Here is a 20619-nt window from a genome sequence, read left to right as displayed (position 1 = left end):
GCGTAACGTCACAAGACGCTGTGTGCCCTTTGAAGTTTCCCTCTATGGCGGCTGTGAATCAAAGGAAACCCGGAAGTAAAACCCTGTTTTTTAAACTCTAAAAGCTAAGGAAAAAATAACTTTTCAGAAAAAAGAGGCCTTGGACACAAAACAGTCAAATATTAACTACATACCACCACAGCATACAGATGTGAGAAACATTCGTACGACGTGTATTTGTTTTTTTAAATAAAGTTTAACTGCTCCCCCATTCAAATGAATTGGGGAGATGGATTTTTTTACCTATACTGCAGCCAGCCACCAGGGGGCAGACACTGCTGAAAGCTTCACCACCAGGGGAGCATCCAGCTCCCTTGGTAATGACCACAGACTGTATAAAATATGGACGTAGTATCAGTGACGTCACCCATCTGTTTCTGAAGAGCTGTTTTGAGACCAATCGTTGGCGGGAGCCATATTGCTTCTGTCGAGCCTGTGTGACGTAAAGAGGCGGAGTTTGAGCCTCCTAGCAAACAGCTGCAGTGTTCCCACAGGCAGCTGTGTCTCTCATTGGAAGACTAGTAATCTCAATATCTTCGAAATTGCTGCATTAGAAAAAAATTCACCCCCCCACAGTGTGAGCCGATCGAGAAATGAGCTATTCAGACTTCTCTCGTCTTTTGTACCAGGCTGTAAACATGTTTATTTCTGCTGTAAAGATCGTCTTTTTCCCATTCATGTGTATATGACTTCCGGTACTTCCGGAGCCAGCCTCAAGCGGATCCTGGATGAACTGCAGCTTTTAACACTTCGGCATTGGACAATATTTTTAGACAGGAGGTTGCTGCTTGGTAATGACTTAATGTGTCTACCAAAAGGCCGTAAAGCGAAACAATTTAAATACATCCATAGCAGATGCTCGATGTCTGAGTTTACAGTTTTTCTCGATTGTTTACACACATTTTCTCAAAGCATGCCTCATACTCTCAGAACTCTACACACAAATCAAAAAAACACAAACATAATGGGCAAAACCCCTCAATTCTCCTGCAAAATGAAACTTTACATTCAAAACAATGTTATTTCTTCTCAAAATGGTATTTTGTTTTCAAATGACACACACACAAACCACCATATGAATAGACATTTATAAGAACCAGTTGAACACTGATGTGCTCAATGTAAAACACGATGATGAATGGAAAACACTTCTTCTCCATTCATCATAATGACTTAGGCCTTTTTATTATTCAGTGTTACACTTACTACAGACGGTACATACATAAGCGTGTTGTAAGATATTTTAGAATATTGTTTTTATACTCAAAACACACAAATACACGGTAACAAATATATTTTATTTCCCCCCCAGAATAACAGTGTACACAGTGTACATCCCAACAAACACAAAGTTGCACATACACATACATTTGTCTACACACAAAACAACTGAATAATAGACTGTATACAGTCACAGTAAAAACAACGAAATATGCTGCATCCTCTCTTCTGTTTCGTCTGGCCACAGCACCTCATCCACATCACAAGCAATGTTTTCCCTGGCCAAGCAGCGGGGGAAATAAGGCTCTGATTTCTAATTCTAAAACTGTGTGACAGGTGTTTGCCCATGTGATGAGTCAGTGTGCATAGTAGGGCAATTAACTTTAGAATTTTGAATGACAGTGTGCTTCTTGTGAAAGCTAGAGATTTTCTTCATGAAAATTGTACCAAATGCAGAGAATTGTTTGTAGTGTTTTGAAAAAAGTGTGTTTTAGAACTGCAATTTGAGTGTAAAGCAGGAATTGTGCTTGTAGTTTAGTAGAATTGGTTTAGGGGGATTGGTGCATGGGTTACATGTCGTAGTCACTGTGTCTCAAGTACCAGTATTTGTGTGTAAACAATTGAGAAAAACTGTAAGGCATCTGTCAGCCCCTGTTGCCTAGCATAATGTATGCACCCCTTTGACCACTGGGGGGCAGTATAGACTTTTGTAAGATAGACCTCACATTAGAGATGGATGTCAGAGTTACAAGTAGCCAGCTGGCCTATCAAATACAAACCAAAGGTCACCAGTTTCAACTCATCATTGAAAACAGTGTCATATTAAATTCAGAGTCTCCGGGTACCAGGGGGAGACTTGGAGTTCACCCAATGCGACAGGTGCTCTGCTGTCATCTGAATGCCAATTACAGCACTAGCATGGTCAACATGAGGGTCAACAGCGACAACAGGTGCCACAGTCGCTGTGTTAACTAATGGGATATTTACACATTGATAAAACTGACAGGCATGTCATAGGAAGGGGAGCTCTGTGCCAGGGTAATTTGTTGTCTAAGTGGTGTGTGATCATTCTGTTTGTGGGTGAGAGGAACACTCAAACAATTCTCAAACATGTGTCCCCCTTCTCAAATGTTTAAGAAGTCAGGAGGTCTGGTGGACGATGACCACTCCAGGACCTTCTCAGGTTTCTGACAGAGGGTCCAGGTAAATTTAGTACTTCGCTGTCCACTTGCACATGGCAGTCAGACTCTTGATACTCACGCAGAGTGAAGACACAAGTTCGAGACCGGACCAGACTTGGGAAGAAGAGGTGGCAGAGACCAGATAGCTGCTTTGGGGATCAAACACAGTATGGAATCATGATATCAGGAGAGGATGATGAAGAGCTGGATGAGGCTGCTGAGCAGTATGGCACTGACACCACCTGGAGCTGGGTAAAGTGATTTATAAAGGCATGTGTGGAAGGGAGACAAAAGCAGGAATTATGGGTGCAAGAAGGTTAACCCAATTTATGGATTTAGAGGATAATATTGTATCTCTCTGAATTTGGATACATTTCTTTGTGTGTCATGTATAACAATTGATTATCAAGTTGACCACACAGAAAATGAAGTGCTGTATCTATTTAATCTAATAGGTTTTCGAAGGAAGTTACAGTGAGGCCAGGGTGTGTTGAAGTAATCCCCCTAAAAGATGACCCGCTCTGACCTGACTCTGACTCTCTAGGTAGAAAAAGAGAAAAAGGGTGTTATAACGTTTTTCTGAATTTCTCTCCTTTTCTGTGACCAAACAAAACTCCAAAAGATTGTTAAAATAATAGCTAGACTTATTAAAGAATGTCCTTCTAATTTCCTCTTCTTTTTAAAGCCATAAGTCAACGATAATTTTCCAAGCCAAGGGTGATTAAACCCCTCTCTGACACTCATAATCTCAATAATCCAGAACAAAGACTTTGTTTCCTTTTAATCACTGTACCAGAGTTTGGCAGCTCTTGCTAATGCTGCTGTCAGGTCTTATGACTGTCAGGCCTGGACTTCCCGAGGCAATCGGGAGCCTTGATATCAACCAACTGTGAAAAAAGATTATGCAATGAATCAGTAAGAGCAGCATGCCCTTGCTGGGTAAACTGAGCAGCATGACTTGTACTTGCACTTTTTTGTGCAAACATTAAACCCTGAACTGTGCGAGGGATAAGAATCCATGGTTCCTAAGTTAGGTGTAACACCTGAATTAGCAACCATGTTTTCTGGTGTGACACATTCAAAATACAATATTCATGAATCACTTAGATATTTCTGGATGCTCTTCAGGTGTTGAATAAACAAATGGTTGCCCTATTTCAGTGCGATCGGTGCCCGGGGACACAGTCAGCTCATAGCTACGAAAAAGTAGATCCAATGACATGGTATGGTTAACAAGAATGTGAGACCGCACCAGCTAGACACACCTCTGAGCAAAGAGGGTGAACTTATGGTGCTAAATAAGGTCAATTCACAGACAGCATACTAAATTGCTCCAATTCTGAAAAGCAAGTTAATGAGACTTTGAAAAGTAGACGAAAAACCTGGATGATTTTATTTTTATTCAGCAGATAAATCTTGATCAGTGGTTCAGTGACTTCTCATATGTCAGCTTTTCATAGCCTGATACTGGTCACAACACTGACCATTCATGTAAGATATGAAAATGCTATCATGTGCTGTTTGTATCCAGAGCACTGTGTTGAGTTCAGTTCTTCCTGGCAAAGCAGCGTGTTCTTAGAAACATGTCTTAGGCAGCTGTATGGCTCAAATATCATTAGGGAATTCAGTGACACTGGTGTGAGGACGGCCGTGTGCATAGCAGTGACTGTAAGGGCTCATCACTGCTAATGTTGGAACATAGAGTGTAAAAGTCATATTTTTAGAATAATGTAAAACACATTTTGGTCTTTTACAGCTCGCCAGGTAAAGGGCTTCAAATTTCCTTATAACAACTAGCCAGGTTGACATCTTTTTAGCACATTGTTTTTGTGACAGTATGTAAAATGATAAGAGAATGCTGAGATGGTTCATTAAGGGCGCAAGACTGTACAGTACATCAGAAGTGGCATCCCCGAAGATGTTCTGACTCTAGTTTTACAATGCAGGAAGTCTTCAAGGTTAAAGAACACAGTTTAAAGCCACATGATGTTACATTTTATATAACTTCTCATGCAGTAACAATTGTATCTGTGTACTCATTCATAAACCTGCTGAGTGTTAGCTGCGGCTGCAGTTTGTGCATGCAGGTTGAGTAGTTCAAAGAGACAAAGTTCCCAGATAACAAACCAAAACTAAACATACTGAACCTGCACAGCTATCAACCACAAACACACACACACACATTATGGGGCAGACAACGCCTGTTGTGACCGGTTGACATTAAACACAAAGTGATGACTTATGTGAGTAATACATTTCAGTAACAGCCCCTCTGGTGGAAAAAAACACTCAAGGATTTGAATCCCTCCTAATTCTGGGTTAGTCCAAAGAGGCCTCTTCCAAGTCTGGAAAAACAATTTAGTTCCCGCACACACCCACATTGAACTGGCTCTTGTTGAACAAGAGCAGCACGTGAGCTTGTTGCAGCGTGTAGCCCATGATATATTTGGGCTGCCGCTGGGAATTCTTCCATGAAGAGAGGGTTTTTGTTGTCATAATCTTGGCTGTCCTCCAAAAGTTAAACACATACAGAGAGAGAGAGAGAAAAGAAAGAGAGAAAGAGGGATAGGGGGGCTTAGGCAGAAACCTAAACATCCATGAAAACAAAAAAAGTTAGACTTTGATTCAAACTTGAGTCCAATGGTATGAAAGAAGGTTTTGACTGCAATTGGGCAAGAAAGGGGGAGAAATATAGGTCTACCTCAGGGCAATATTTTCATCTAACAACCATATGTCTGTGTTTGTCTGCAGACTTCATATATAAGTTCTCTGCTGCTGACTTTAGTTGAAACCACCACCAGTCAACCACTTCCCTTTGACACACAGTAACATGGGGTCTCAGGTTAAACTGCGAACATCGCATGTGCTCTCATGCTGGGCTGTGATTGGCTGGAAAAATCACCTCACTGTATCAGGCTGACTCGGGGACTTCAGACGATGACGTAGGGCCACTAGTCCTCACCGTCACAACATAGCAGCTGGACACCGTTTCTTTAAGGGTTCTTTAAAATGTGATGCTTTAGGGTGGTAAAAGCGTCATTTATTGAATGTGATGTTTACAGTTTCAACATTAAATGCACCAATAATTTTATGATATTTCGGACTGTTTATAATTCTAGATGATATTAATAATTGGATATATTTTATACTATCTGTTTGAGCAGTGATTTGTTGTTACTGAAGACTAGGCTAGACTTTCCCTCCGAGAATACCTTCTTCATGTAACCACTTATCTTTCTGCCCTAATGTAAACTGGTAGCTGTAATTTTGCAGCCACTGTGGCGGAAAGAGGCTCGACGCTGATTGGTCGGTGGGCGGGCTCTGGCTGCGAGTGATGTCATCAGCTGACAAGCCTCCGCATGAGAGAGAGAGAGAGAGAGAGAGAGAGAGAGAGAGTAAAGGGAGGGATGAGTATCGCGTTGAATTCAATAGTTTGTGTTTAGTCGCTGATGAGTCCAAGACAACAACATTGGCTTTATAAAAACATTACATATACACTTCACTTTGGAAGTTCCGCCTCTATAATGTTGTGTTTTCCTGCCGTTCATCGCTGAGGAAACGCCAGGCTCCGTGTATTGGTGAAAGCTGTCAGACACAGCTATACAAGGTATGAACCTATTTTTATTTCAAACAGCACATGATGACTGTACCTGATTGTCTTATTTCATGTCTTATATATGGACTTAATGTGCTGTGTGTTTCTCACATGTGTGTCCATCTGCTATAAGTAATTGTGAGCTTTTACAGCCATCAAACACTCATATATCTAGTGTACCCTGACAGGATGTTGTGAGTCAGCTTTACGTGATTTAAACATTTCTGTGGCTTTGAATATGTGGTAAGGGAAACTGATTGGCTGCTGATGATAGTCACACGTATTACCATGAGTCTTAATTAATGTAATAAGTCATCACTTGTATGTCCTACTTATAAATGCTTTTATTTTCTTAAATGACACAGAGGAAAAACATGTATAATGTCTTGTGTCATTTGATTTAGATTGGTGTTGTTGTAATATGGGACTAGATGAGACTCTGTTTGCATTCACAACACATTATCTGCTGAGTGTCCCAGCCAGATTCCTGCCTGGAAGGAAATCTTCATTACTGCAGCTTGTAAAATCCATTAAAATTAAGAGGACAGCACTGGAAAACACAAGACACATTTCCCTTTCTTTTACACAACCACTCTTTTGTGAAACCAAGCAGTGCTGTCTGTGTTCTCAGATACCCTTCTTCTTTTCTTGTGTCTTCTGTGACACAAGAAAATCTATTTTTAGATGAGGCTGTGTTCACATGAAAAGTCATCAGCTTTGATAACCGACTGGCTATGCCAGCAGCTCTGTAATCCAATCCCGCAGTGAAAAGTGATCTGAATAATTAAAGATAGTGAAGGTCGTCTACAAGAGTACCTCAGGATACAGAAGTGCTTATGGCTTTTCACATACATCTGCTGTCTTAATTATAGGGCTCTCGCTGTTGTGTACAGGGCCTGTTGTAAATGTCACGTGTGCTCAAATAGGGGGATATGTTGGCATTGTTCCAGATATGTCCTCCCTGTTGCTGCAATTATTTTGGGGGCCCCTCTGCCAACCAAGGGAAAGCCAGAGCTCCTTCACTGATGCAAGACAGCTGTAAACTCACTGGAGTCTTGTAAGCAGTAGAAATGGGATGAATCATGTCCAGCATCGTGGATTCTCTTAAATGGTTCCCTCCCTTACCTTATTAATCTCCTTCAATGTAAAGGTCACAGGAAGAAAAGGATGTTGAGTTGTTTACCCGATCACATAATGAGCCGTTTTATTCCTTTCTGAATTAGCTGTCACAACGAGGAGGAAAATGTGTTTGATTGGGAGGATACAGACAAAGATGGGAACACAAACAAAGGACAGAAACTCAATGGACAAGTCAGAAATGTAAACAAAAGTGACGTCCAACATGATCAGAGAACAGTTTTGTTTTAATCTGCCCATATTCACCATGAACTTGTTGCTCAGTGGACTCATTTCCATCACTTATAGGCTCTTTGCAAGTCATTATGAAGCACTTATTGATGACATTTTAATGCTTAAGTTTAATCTAGTCAATTAACTGAGAGTTTTCCCTCTATTACCTCCAATTAGAGTTGTTCTGATTCAGATACCAGTGTTGATATCGGCCTGTGGAATGGCCAAAACAATGAGATATCATGTATCAGTCTCTTCATGTATGCAATTATGTATTAAACACCCCCAAAAATCTACTGGTTTTAGATAAATTGTCCTGTAACAACTAGGGATGGGCATTAAGCAAAAATACTATTCAATAGTCACTGCTAACTATTATTCGATTCGCTATTCAAATAATCAAATAATCGATTAATTAAAAAACAAAATAAGAGAATAATCAAATGATTGAATAATCAAATAACGCTGAATGTTTTATATTGTTATGGAAGTCTTTTGTTATTTAATGGCAAAAGCAAACAGCTTTCAGTGCCCTACAACCACTGTGTGACAGCTGTGTCACATTACAACCAGGTTCTTGTAAGAACATAAACAAATACATTTTTAAGATGAAATAATAATCACATTAACTATTCAATTTTTTCATTCTTAGACGATTATTCAAATGGTCAAAAATCCTAACTCCGCCCTATTGACAACATCAAACAGCAACATTGTTGTGCTAGCAGAAAGTTTGTCAACACTATATATAGCAACATGTCACCAGTCAGCATTTTTCCTCAAATAATATGAATCAGCTGGTATCAAGGGGGGCGTTCAGTACTGGTTTACGCGTCATTATGGGAATTCGATCATTCGATCATTTGATTATTTGATCGATTAATCCAATAATTGAATAACGCTGAATGTTGTTATATTATGATGGAAGTCTTTTGTTATTTCATGTCAAAAAGCAAACAGCTTTCAGAGGCCCTACAACCACTGTTTGATGGTAATGTAACTTTCATAGACTGTATAAATAATGGACGTAGTATCTGCGATGTCACCCATCTGTTCCTGAGTGCTGTTTTGAAGCCAGTCGATGGCGGCAGCCATATTGGAAATGCGGAACTCAACCAGGCATAGTGTGACGTAAGGAGGCGGAGTTTGAGCCTCCTAGCCAACAGCTATGTGTTCCCGTCCGGGAGTCAAGTCAGTCATGTCCTTATTTGGGCAAAAACCTGTATATCTTAATATTGGAGGTTGCCGCTGGGTCACTTTACAACCAGGCGCCAAAACAAAAAATAAATACATTTTTAAAACAAGATAATAATCACATGAACTCTTAAATGATTATTCAAATAGGCGAAAATCAAAACTCTTCCCCAGTGACAACATCAAACTGCAACTTTGTTGTGCTTGCTGTCCGTTTAATGTTTGTCAAAGCAAGCAACATGTCACCAGTCAGTGTTTCATCTCAAATAATATGAATCAGCTGGTATCGAGGGGGGCATCCAGTACTGGTCACACGTCATTATGGGAATCAGAATCGGTACTGGTAAGGGACGAATGTTATCTGAACATTTCTTCTCTGTAATGCGTGACAGTGATCATTGTTTACTTTGCTTAGTATGGGCCTTATGAAGCCACAGTTCCACAATCATTAGCAAAACAAAGATTGTCTTTCATGCCCAATCAACTCCTGAGGCTCTGTATAAACGAGCAGCAGACTAATATAGAGCCATTATGCTTCAAACGTGCATGCTAATCAGCAGTGAATAATGATATGGTTTATTAGCAGAGATTAAAGATGTGTATCTGTTTTAAAGTTGTGCCTTCTTTTAGATGTTAGATATGTAAAAATAGATTTGACTGAAATAGAGCAGTATAGTTGGAGTGCACAGTTTAATAGCTGTCTACTATGAAACCGGTGTACTGCCACAGTCTGCTGCACGTGTGAAAGTATGCGCTTCCTTCCTGACATTTGCATCGGTAACATGCACCGTCCCTCTCACGATAGCCCTCCCGTTTCTTCCCGTTGGTCTGACTCAGCCACTAAACACTGTGCAAGGTTATGACATCACCTTCACTACACGAGTGAGACTGATCTAACTTAGTTTGCCCTTTGACCTCTGCTGTCTGCGGCCGCTGAATGGAAAACAGGTGGATAGGATTTCTAGACTTACCAGGATACGGAGGAGAGGTTGCCGAGGTCTGCATTCTTACTGTATGTAGGACACGGACTGTTCTGCTGGACTGAACAGGAGAGAGTCATTGAGGCCTGCTTTTTGTCAATCATAGTGCTGCTCAGAACTGATCTCAGCTCAGTGGTGGAATAACTTCACCTCAGTTTCCCTGAAGGAGGGTTACAGGTCATCATGAGTGGTTTGATTGACAGACAGGAGAATGCAGGATCATAAACACCTTCTCGTTTGAAGGTTGTCTCAGTCCAAGGCAAATGTATTCCTGTGGGGTATTTGTTCGAGCAGTGAATGTAACACAACTGTTTTGGAACTTGCAATTTCACAGAAGGGCCATAACAAAACTCTGCCGTTGCGCAGATTTGCTGTTATACTGTTTGATCACCTGGACTGCCTCTTATCAAATGACTTCGTTAGAGATGGCTATTTATAACTTCCTGATTTTGTTCTCCATCAGACCCGTCAGACCATGAACTACGTGGGCCAGCTGGCAGGCCAGGTGTTCGTCCAGGTCAAAGAGTTGTACAGAGGCCTCAATCCTGCCACCCTTTCCGGCTGCATCGATGTCATTGTGGTGAAACAGCCCGATGGATCCCTGCACTGCTCGCCTTTCCATGTTCGCTTCGGAAAGATGGGCGTCCTCCGCTCCAGAGAGAAAGTGGTAAGGAGATAAAAACAGGGCCGTTGTATTCTTTCATAAATACTGAATGAGGGTTGAGGCATTTACCTCTTTTTCTTGTTTGCCCTTTCACCTCACCTCCAGGTGGACATAGAGATCAATGGAGAACCTGTGGATCTACACATGAAGCTAGGGGACAACGGGGAAGCGTTCTTTGTGGAAGAAACAGAAAATGGTCAGGTATGTGTGGCCATAATTACAGCTGAGAAGCATAGTGTTATTATCTCTTAAATGCTCTTGACTTTCTGTGGTTATTTAAAGCACGGCGCACATGTCACGGCTTGGAAAACCCTCAAAATTCAAATAAAAACACACATTATTCTCCTCCCTCCTGACGTCCTAAAACTTAGCTAGTCACACCCATGTTTACAAGTGAGAAGAGCTACTGAAGTATCCTGCATCTTACACGCAGTCACAGTTTGAACAAGGTCGAGCTGTGTGCAGAGTTGGCACCATGTCCTGGAATTTCTTCCTTTCCTTTTCAGCGGAAAACATTCCTCTGTGCATTAGAGGGTAAATGAGACCTGAATGCAGCGTTTACTTACTCAGGCTCCCTGACCTATATTACATACTGTTCCTTCATTTTTGAGGATAAACCAGGTCAGAAAAATACACTTATGCTAAGTATATGTGGAGCACACACAGTTTGTACTTGTTGTTGTTATTGGATGAATCATCAAAGGTTAAAAAGTTAATAACATTAAGTATGAAAGGTTGTGTTTTGTCAGTAAAACTTATTTTTCAAACTTTGAAAAAACCCACTCCTTTTTCTCAGAACGTATGAGGATTTTAAATTGCCGATCAAAAGAGCCAAGTCACGCGGCACCCTCACTACAAAAGCATCTCCCTTTTGTTTGCACATGAGAACGTGTGCAGCTGAAAGACATAAACAAGCGGTGAACTTCTGAGCCAGGAGGCGGGCACCAGCAAGGGAAGTGGGTGATTTATTCTCCCCTAAAGTGGTGTCAGATTCCCAAGGCCTGGAGGGGCCATGAGAGGGAGGAGGAGTGTGTCTGTGAACCCCTTCTTTTTTTCTCTCTCTGTAAGAGGAAGCCAAAAACGTGAGGGAGCATTGTCTGACCACAAATCATGTGATTATACCTCAGTTTTTCCTCCCGCTTTTTCTCCCTCCCTTTTTCTCCCCCATACGTCTGAACCCACACACGTTCAGACTCCCTTGAGCTGACAGCTGGAGGCCCTCCTGGAAACACTTTTCCTTTCCTAGAAAGAAATGTTTTGCCTCTTTTCACAGAAGTCAGGAACAGGTTTTGACTTATCTGTGTTTTTTTCTTTGGCTTGCAGAGTCTCCTCACAGGAGACATGGCTGCAAACAGTTTGGCAGTGATTGTACACACTGGCCTCAAACTAAAATTGTGCAAAGTACTAACAGTGTGGTCATATTTCAGTATGATGAGGCCCAGGTTTCAAAATGCAGTTTGAACGTTTTGGAGTCGTATTTTTAATCCCAGTGTTTATTCTTCTTTTCTGTAACAGTGAATCACTTAAATCCCTGGTTTTACAGAGTGTCTTTTGAGTAATGTTTTGCTTTTACTTGCACCTTATGATTCCATTCCTTTCATTCATCTTCACACGTTTGTCTCTGAAAAAACAGGAAGTGTTTCCCTCCTACCTGGCCACCTCTCCCATCTTATCAGACGGTGCCATGATGATGAGCTCCTCTCTGATTGGAAAGAGCTCCGAAAGAGGGCCGCCCATACAGACCCTCGGCTCCATGGGGAGCATGGGAGACAGCGTGTTAATGAAGAAGAGGAGAAAGAGGAGGAGGAAGGCTCGGGCCGACAGCATGAGGAGGGAGGAGAGTGGGGAGTATTCCGAGGACGATGACATGTTTACTATAGACATAAGCTCGGATGAAGGTGCGGAGATGGAGAGGTGAGGAAAACTAAAGAAGGTGGAGAGATTGACTTTAAGAAGCTGGTTTTGGATACTGTAGTAAGTGCAGGGAAGTGGTGGGAAAGTCATTAAACACGTGCTAGATTTGGAAAAGGGAAGTGAAACACGTGGGCAAGGATAAGAAGTGACAGCGAGGCATTAAAAAATATAATACATCACTTAAATGAGCTTTTAGAGCAGCTGTAATGGAACTGGAGTCTGTCAGACTTGAATAAACACACCAGTATCTGCACTGGAGATGCTTCTAGCTGTGGGGTTGGCACACTTAAAAGACACTCACGCCAGCACAAAAAAACAACAGTCTAGCTCAGTGATTTGTACTGGATAGAAGAGCAGAAGCTTTGCATGTGAAAGAGGAAATATTTTCATTCTGCATTATTTTTAGAAAAGGCGTTTCATGAGCGTACAGAATCAAGCAAGGCGGCCTTGGGTATGCTTTAAATCTTGAACAGACCAAATCAGGTCAGGCATGCAGCTATAGGAGCCATGTCCTCCCTTTACTGTGCCTCAAAGTCTATTTATCATGAATGAAGGTAGAGCAGATGCACATAACTGTCAGGAGACAGATTTATCTGCACGTGAGAGGGGGGATACATTACATCTCAAATCTAGTTCATGTCTACTGTACTCTACTGGAACATCACCAGGGTGTGAGAATAGCTATTGGCCGAAAATCAGCATGATGGCTGTAAATGTGGTGTAAACAAACTGGGGAATAAGTGAAAAGTAAAAGACCCTTAATGATAAAGTAATGCCGTTTTAGAATATGTGATGACATGGTACACATTTATACTCTTTGGGTATGTTCTAGGACTTCATCACGGGATCTCTTAAGAGAGGAATCTGCAGCCAGCGGCTCGTTCAAACAGAATGGCATCTACACTCGCTCAGCTGGAGAGTGGAGTCCTCTTCAGAGGTGCTTTATTCGCTCATTTGAAAAAGTTAAACATGTTGTTTTCAGAAGGAAAGCTCCTGATGTCTAGTTTGTCCTCTGTTCTTTCTTCAGCCCCGGAAACTCTCGCCCCACCTCGCCCAAGAGCGACTCAGAGCTAATGACCAAACCATCAGACACGGACAATCAGAATCCAGCTATGCACTGGGCGTGGGGAGAGCTGCCTCAGGCTGCAACGGTAACCAAAAGTTTCACTACACTGACTTTTATCAGTGTTTTTAATATGCATTGTTTTCAAATTTCCTTTTCCCCTGCTTCTCCAGCCGTCCTTCCTCCCGGTGAAGTCCGACCCGCCCCAGGTTTGCTCCATGTCCATCCCCGTGTCTGAGAGCACACACTTCAGAGTCATAACTGATGAGATGTCTTCACAACAGTGCGCACCCTGCTGTGAGGTATCATCGTCACTCAGGTTGCCCATGCAGGAGGAAAGCGCTGGACAAACAGTGGTGACTGTCGGGATGGAGTCAGAGTCCATGACTGTGGAGTCGCAGACCATCGTTACCAGAGAGACGCTGGTGACGACTGGAGGGGCAGCTGCTCGTATGATGTCTGAGATGGACGAGACAGCGCCTCATATGATGGGCAAGACAGACTCTCCATCCAAGAAGAAAGGTACTAACCAAATATATATATATTTTTTAACAACTGAACCTTTAATTGTTTGATAAGGTATAAAACAATGAGCATATGAGAATGTCAAAGATGTGTGGAATTAATCTGAGTCATTTTTTATTTAGACAAGCGAAGCCGCCACCTTGGTTCAGATGGCATTTACCTGGATGACATCACAGACCTGGAGCCTGAAGTGGCAGCTCTTTATTTCCCCAAGAGGTATGTGAAGTCAGAACACAAATGCACACAGACATGAGACATTATATGGAGGACTGCATGGTTATAAGATAATATGTTAGTGCTGCGACACCACAGGTCTTTTCTTCCTGCAGTGGTCAAACTCTATAACCAATAATATATAAATATGTGTAAGATATGCTTGTTTTTTACCTCTTTCATTTTAATTTTAATTTTAATTGCTAATAACTTTTTAATAATTGTTACTTTATAGGCTATTGTTTGCTTTATATATTTATTTTGCACTGTCTTCTTTCTTACTGTGACACACTGACACTTGAATTTCCCCGTTGTGGGACGAGTAAAGGACTATCTTATCTTATCTTATGTGTGCTCTGCAGTGACGGTGGCACAACAGTAAGGAGCATCTCAGACCCGGGTCTCCACAGCACCAGTCTGTCCCCGCAGTCCGTCAGCTCAGGAGGAGACAGCGGGGTGGACAGCTACTGCGACAACATGTCTGACCTACCGGCCATCACCATCTCTTTGTGCGGGGGACTCAGCGACAACAGGGAGATCACTAAAGGTGAGATTCACAATCTGACTGCTAAACTACACAACACACTTCCTCCACTGTATGAAAGGGTACCTAAATGTGTGTGTGTGTGTGTGTGTGTGTGTGATTACAGAACAGTTCCACGAGAAGATGATCTCATACCAGCAGTTTGCAGAGAACCCCTCCATCATCGACGACCCCAACCTTGTGGTGAAAATTGGCTCCAAGTAAGAAACTCACACTTTGTGTAATCAATCTAAAACAGAGGGTAAATCCTACAATAATTCACTGCATGCAGCAAAAACTGAAGTGTATGTAGGATTTGTGGGTCAACTATTTTTTTATGCAAAGAAACTTGGCAGCTTAAGTGTGTGTTTTTTTAAAATGTGGTTATGAAATAGATAAAAATAAAATGTTTTGCCTCAGGTACTATAATTGGAGCTCCGCGGCTCCGATTATGCTGGCTATGCAAGCGTTCCAGAAACCTCTGCCAAAGGTAAGAAATCAATACACAGATACTTACACTAATGACTAAAGCTGCAGGCTGCTCATGCTACGTGAATCCCCCTTGAGGATCAAACTGGTACTGCATCCTGTGTGTCTGTATCCCTGCACCCTCTATCTATCTGCTCTTTTTGCATTCATTGTATAAAACCTGACATACAATCATGCAGCCACAGACCACTGAATCTGTTCTCTCTGTGTTCCCCTCTTTATTTCATTTCTCCTTCCTCCTCATTAATCCCTCCATTCATTTCTTCAATAGTTCTCTTGCCTCAGTTATATTCAGTCAACCTTAGAGTTTTTTCTCTGTTGTCTGACCGGCGTGCTGGGCTACAGCTCTGTATGTACTATCTTGTTTACTCATCTTCACCCCTCTCTTCTGTTCTCTACTTTCTTCATTCTTTGTCTTTTATCAAACGCTTGATCTCGAGAACGCACACAAGCCATCCATGCTTTGTTTTCCCCTTTCCAACCACAGGCATGTTGTTTTTGAGTTACTGTTTGTTGATTTCTAGTTTTGGCTTCAGTTTTTTAAGTGTGTTGTGTTGTGTTTGTTTGGGGTTTGTGTGTGTGCTCTTGTGCAGGCTGCAGTGGAGACCATCATGAAGGAGAAGATGCCCAAGAAAGGAGGGAGGTGGTGGTTCTCCTGGAGAGGAAGAAACAACAGCACCAAATCTGTAACTATCTTCTTATCTCTCATCAAAGGTTGGATTTCTGAAATGTTGCTTTTAATGTTTTCTAAAAATGTTTCTACTTCTGTAGGATTCAGTCTCTGGTGTGTGTGGCTCTGCTGAGCGGGATGGGGAAATGACAGGCAGGTGAGGAACCACAAAGCATTCCTCAAGACATTTTTAAAGAGGTCAAACCTCCTCACTGAGGGGACTGAACGTTTACAAGCTGTCAAACTGTATAATTTCAGACATAAAGAAGAGTCATCTTCTAGTGATGAAGACCTCAGGTCCCAACAGAGCTCTGTCCCCAGCCAATCAGAGTCTGTGCTTACACAAGGGGGCGTGTCTTATAAGAAAACACTGCGACTCACATCGGAGCAGCTGGTGAGGAAAACACTTCAGAATCTCATATTCTTGTGGTGTTAAGAGTCATCTATTTACCTTAATATGTTATCTGTCCTTCTTTTTTCACACACACACACACACACACACACACACACACACAAACACACACACACAGATGTCACTCCAGTTGCAGGAAGGTCCTAATGATGTTGTGTTCAGCGTCACCACTCAATACCAGGGAACCTGTCGCTGCCAGGGCACCATCTACCTCTGGAACTGGGATGACAAGATAATAATCTCAGACATTGATGGAACCATCACCAGGTATGTCTCACACGTGCTCGTAGCCACTTTGCATTTACCTTTACTTCATAGTTGAGATTTTGAGATAAAATGTCTAACCTTTGCTGTCACACACCTGTCTGGCTCGTCTTCATTTTTTGGTCCATGCATTCATGTTCTTGAAGAAAACTACACCAGCATGTCTTGATGTCACTTATCTGTGTTGCAATCCAGATCCGACACACTGGGTCATATCCTGCCCACGCTTGGGAAAGACTGGACCCACCAGGGCATCGCACACCTCTACCACAAAGTCAGCCAGTAAGCAGTTGAGAAAATAACACTGACAGAATTTTTTTATGAAAGCAAGGCATAAAAAGCACATTACTGATCATTAAGGTACATTTCTTCTCATCCTCTCCTTCAGAAACGGCTACAAGTTCCTGTACTGTTCAGCTCGAGCTATCGGCATGGCTGACATGACCCGAGGTTACCTCCACTGGGTGAATGAGAGAGGCACCATGCTTCCTATAGGCCCTGTGCTACTCAGCCCGAGCAGCCTCTTTTCAGCTCTGCACAGGTCAGTCATTCACACACACACACACACACACACACACACACACACACACACACACACACACACACACACACACACACACACACACACACACAAACAATATACAAGTTTGTATTAAACAAAGTTCTGATTGGTGGATGTTGTTTCATCTCTATGGTGTTGGTGTTTCCATGTGTGTGTGTGTTCAACAGGGAGGTAATTGAGAAGAAACCCGAGAAATTTAAGGTGGAGTGTCTGACTGATATCAAGAACCTTTTCTACCCAAACACACAGCCATTCTATGCAGCTTTTGGCAACAGGCCAACGGTACGTATGCTGTTTACAGTGGAGCCGACAGTATTTGACTATTTAAGATGTATATGATTCCTAACACAGTTTTTTTTCTTTCATATCTGCAGGATGTTTTTTCTTATAAAGAAGTAGGTGTGCCACTGAACAGAATTTTTACAGTCAACCCTAAAGGCGAGCTGGTGCAGGAGCATGCCAAGACCAACATCTCATCGTAAGTCCTGATCCTGATTACCTATCCTGTCCATCGAATGCGTAACAGTAAATATTTATAGTATTGTCCTATCGTCATCTCTTGTCCTCTCCTCTCTTCAGCTACGTTCGTCTGGGCGAGGTGGTGGATCACGTGTTCCCTCTGAAGATGCGAGCCTCCTCCTCAGACTTCCCCTGCTCGGACACATTCAGCCACTTCACCTACTGGAGGCAGCAGCTCCCCTGTGTGGAACACCGTGGAACTACACCACCACCACAAAGTCCATGTCCTGAGAGCTGACTACCTGCAGCCTGAAACACTGACTGATGGTGTGTTTGAGATGTAGCAGTTGTATTAAGACAGTCATGGTTCTGCGTGTGAGTGTGTGTGTGTGTGAATGTGTGTGTGTATGTATGGTATGAATCGGTCTACTTTTGTAGAGTATGTAGCACTTTTGGTGCACAGCAGACAGATATAGTATCTGCTGTAAAAAGCACAAGATGGATGTACAAGCGCACTTTTATAAAAAGATGGCCTCTGAAGCCTTCTGACTAGATGTATGTATATGAGAAATGATAGTAATTTATTCAGGCAGCTTAGAAAAGATATTATTTGTGAGTGACTGTTGCCATTATTTCAGTAGCTAGGTTATTATGCAGACAGTAGAAACCAACCACACTGTGGACATGTCAGACAATAACTTAGAAACTTGTGCCAAATATTCAATATGGATTTTATTTTCCTACTCTGAACTTTTCAATCTAGACTGTTATAGATCCTCGATCAGCATGGTATTGCAGATATTTAAACGCAGGCTTATTTACGTATTAGCGACATATTTGTGTGTGTGTAATATACTATACATTTTGAGGTCATTATTGGAGATATAGCAGACTTTAATGTATCCATGAGCACAGTGATAATTGAAAGTCTATGACTTTGATACAGAGATGAGCTGAGGACGAGAATCCTTTCTCGTTGAAACATATCTATTGTTAAGAAGAAGAAATGCTAACTCGAGAACAAAAAGCACAATTTTACTGATGTCCTTTTAAAAGAAAGAGTGTCTGTTCAAATTACTTTTTATTTTTCTATCAAAATCAAACTAAGTGTTTTTTGTCTTCTGTTGTGGCCTTCATGATTTCTTTTTGAATGACCTGAACTGTTACTGTCCATACAATAACACTTCATATGCTCAGATACTGACTGATATGTGCAGCTTAGAGCTGGAGGTATAGCATCAAAAGCCAAGTCTGAAAGTCTTCCTCAGATCTTCCACTGCTAAGAGAAGACAGCAGTTTATAGGAAGTGATCTTTATTTCACTGTGAGGTCCTGACATGACGTGAATTTACCACCATAATATCACCGCAGTGGGTCTGATTGTGTGTTTAGCTTGAAAAAGATGTTTCTATAATGCTTAAAAGCTGTAATTATTCTTTCCATGAAAGAGCTAAAAGAGCATCAAAATGATCAATCGTTTGTTCATCCACTCCCCTTCACTATTTTGACCAGATCACTGTTAAAATGGTGTAATCAAACTTAATAAAATGTCTTGGTACATCACTGTGTGTGTGTTTCACTATCTATCAGCCTATTTGTTTTCTTTTCTTAAATCGTATTCAGCTGAAAACTGCTAAGGAAGAAGTAGTCAGAATATTCATGGAAGTCAAATTATTATAAAAGTATTATATATTATATATATAAAGTACTATTAATTCATTACACTAAATATTATCCATTATATATAGTCAAAATGTGTACGCAATATTGGCAACATTTGAATATATTCATATCAAAGTACTTATTTAATCCAACTATTTCTTATGTTGTTTATTTAAATATTAACCTCTGCGTACAGGTATAATTACAAAGCCAGAGCACATACTGTATAAGGACACAGTTAGAGGTCAAATGAAGATGACAAGGAGGACAACAGAACTACATGACTTTAGTTCAAAGATGAATTAACACAGGCTAATGTCTCGCCAAAGTCTATAGCCAGAATGGAAACTTATGACAGATATCTGTAATTCAATTCTTCCCAGAGAAAATGAGCACTTCAGATATTCACAACACACCATTCTTATTAGTACAAATGGCATCACTTTTGTCATTCATGTGTATTAAGCTTTCAGTTTCAGATTTTTGCAATGTCATGCACTGCCATGTTTCTCATCCACCTTGAACATGTTTGATATCTGCAATAAAATTATTCCATGGAGATACTCCCATTTCAGATACCTACATTCAAACTGTTAACAGTCATGATTTTAATTTCAGATATTTAAAAATGTTAAAAATATTCCAAATATCCAGTGTGTAATTTTGAATACTAAAATACATTATGATTATTAACAATTATATTGTGGAAATGTTTTGTCCCTAGCAATAATTCTAATGCGTGTTTACAAATTAGTCGTTAAGGATGGGGAGAGTGACGTCATGGATGTGTGAAATTGAGAGTCCATTAGAGAGAAAAAGCTTAAGTGATGTCATTTGTCTTAGTTAAGAAGGTGTGGATAAATTCCAATTATGGATTGGATATAATTCTGAGATTAAAGTCAGAATTCTGACTTTTTCCCAGATTTCTGACATTAATCTCAGAATTCTGACCTTAATCTAAGAGTTCTGAATTTTTCTCAGAATTTTTACTTTAATCTAAGAAATCTGACTTTTTCTCATAATAATAATAAAAAAATATATATTGGACCTTAAAGCTGGGGTTGGTAATCAGATTTAGATACACTTTTTTTCATACTGGTTAAAATGATCTTTATGTCCTGATGGCAATCAATACATAATGTGTTCCTAAAAAAGAGCGAAGAAAAGCTGCTATCTACAGCCAGAGTAAACCTGGGAAAACACCAACCAATCACCGTTTTTTGGGTGCCAAAATTTTAAACCATTCAAATCCCGTCCTGCTGTTCTGCCCGCCTCCTGCGCGTACATTTCCCCAGCGTGCACTCCGAGTCCCCGTCCCCTGCCTCTGCTTCCCCTGACTCTACTCACTGCCCCTCTCGCTCGACCTCAGGCCTGTCCCCTCTGACCCGATGAGGTGCTTTGCTCAGGACTGTAGTCCGGATCAGAGTCTAAAAAGCTCTAACCACGGGGGCTCTGAATAGTATTATATGTGTTATATGTTACAGTATTATATGTGTTATAACTTTTCTCCTGGTATCGTGTCACCAGTACAACTGGATAATGCTCGCTTGACAGTTGTAAGTACTAACAGCAGCCATGTTTGTTTGTGTTTTTAACTTTCACTATGATAATGTTTTGGTGAGGACCGGTTTTGAATCAGT

General features: G+C 41.2%; 1 protein-coding gene across 1 annotated transcript; it reads left to right on the top strand.

Annotated features, from left to right (window-relative positions):
- The first annotated feature begins 5815 nt into the window (after positions 1–5815).
- On the top strand, positions 5816–18881 carry si:ch73-21k16.1 (phosphatidate phosphatase LPIN1). The gene is made up of 20 exons (XM_034699391.1): positions 5816–6048; positions 10024–10227; positions 10330–10425; positions 11858–12138; positions 12971–13075; positions 13166–13289; positions 13375–13723; positions 13849–13942; positions 14302–14486; positions 14590–14683; positions 14883–14952; positions 15545–15637; positions 15723–15778; positions 15880–16015; positions 16152–16300; positions 16493–16579; positions 16686–16838; positions 17027–17141; positions 17234–17337; positions 17439–18881. Exons 2-20 carry the CDS (start codon positions 10036–10038, stop codon positions 17614–17616), a joined length of 2661 nt encoding a protein of 886 aa, XP_034555282.1. The 5' UTR covers positions 5816–6048; positions 10024–10035; the 3' UTR covers positions 17617–18881.
- Positions 18882–20619: the final 1738 nt, after the last annotated feature.

The sequence above is a fragment of the Notolabrus celidotus genome, chromosome 13 (genome assembly GCF_009762535.1).
Source record: "Notolabrus celidotus isolate fNotCel1 chromosome 13, fNotCel1.pri, whole genome shotgun sequence".
NCBI classification, from domain to species: Eukaryota; Metazoa; Chordata; class Actinopteri; order Labriformes; family Labridae; genus Notolabrus; species Notolabrus celidotus.
Note: the sequence above shows the minus strand (reverse complement) of the source record. Positions and strands in the feature narration are given on the sequence as shown.

Excerpts from the sequence above, each read along its gene's own strand:
- si:ch73-21k16.1 (XM_034699391.1), top strand. The coding sequence starts at position 10,036 with ATGAACTACGTGGGCCAGCTGGCAGGCCAGGTGTTCGTCCAGGTCAAA. Across the intron at positions 12,139-12,970 it reads GAAGGTGCGGAGATGGAGAG|GACTTCATCACGGGATCTCT; the intron begins GTGAGGAAAACT and ends GGTATGTTCTAG. Across the intron at positions 17,338-17,438 it reads GCCAAGACCAACATCTCATC|CTACGTTCGTCTGGGCGAGG; the intron begins GTAAGTCCTGAT and ends TCCTCTCTTCAG.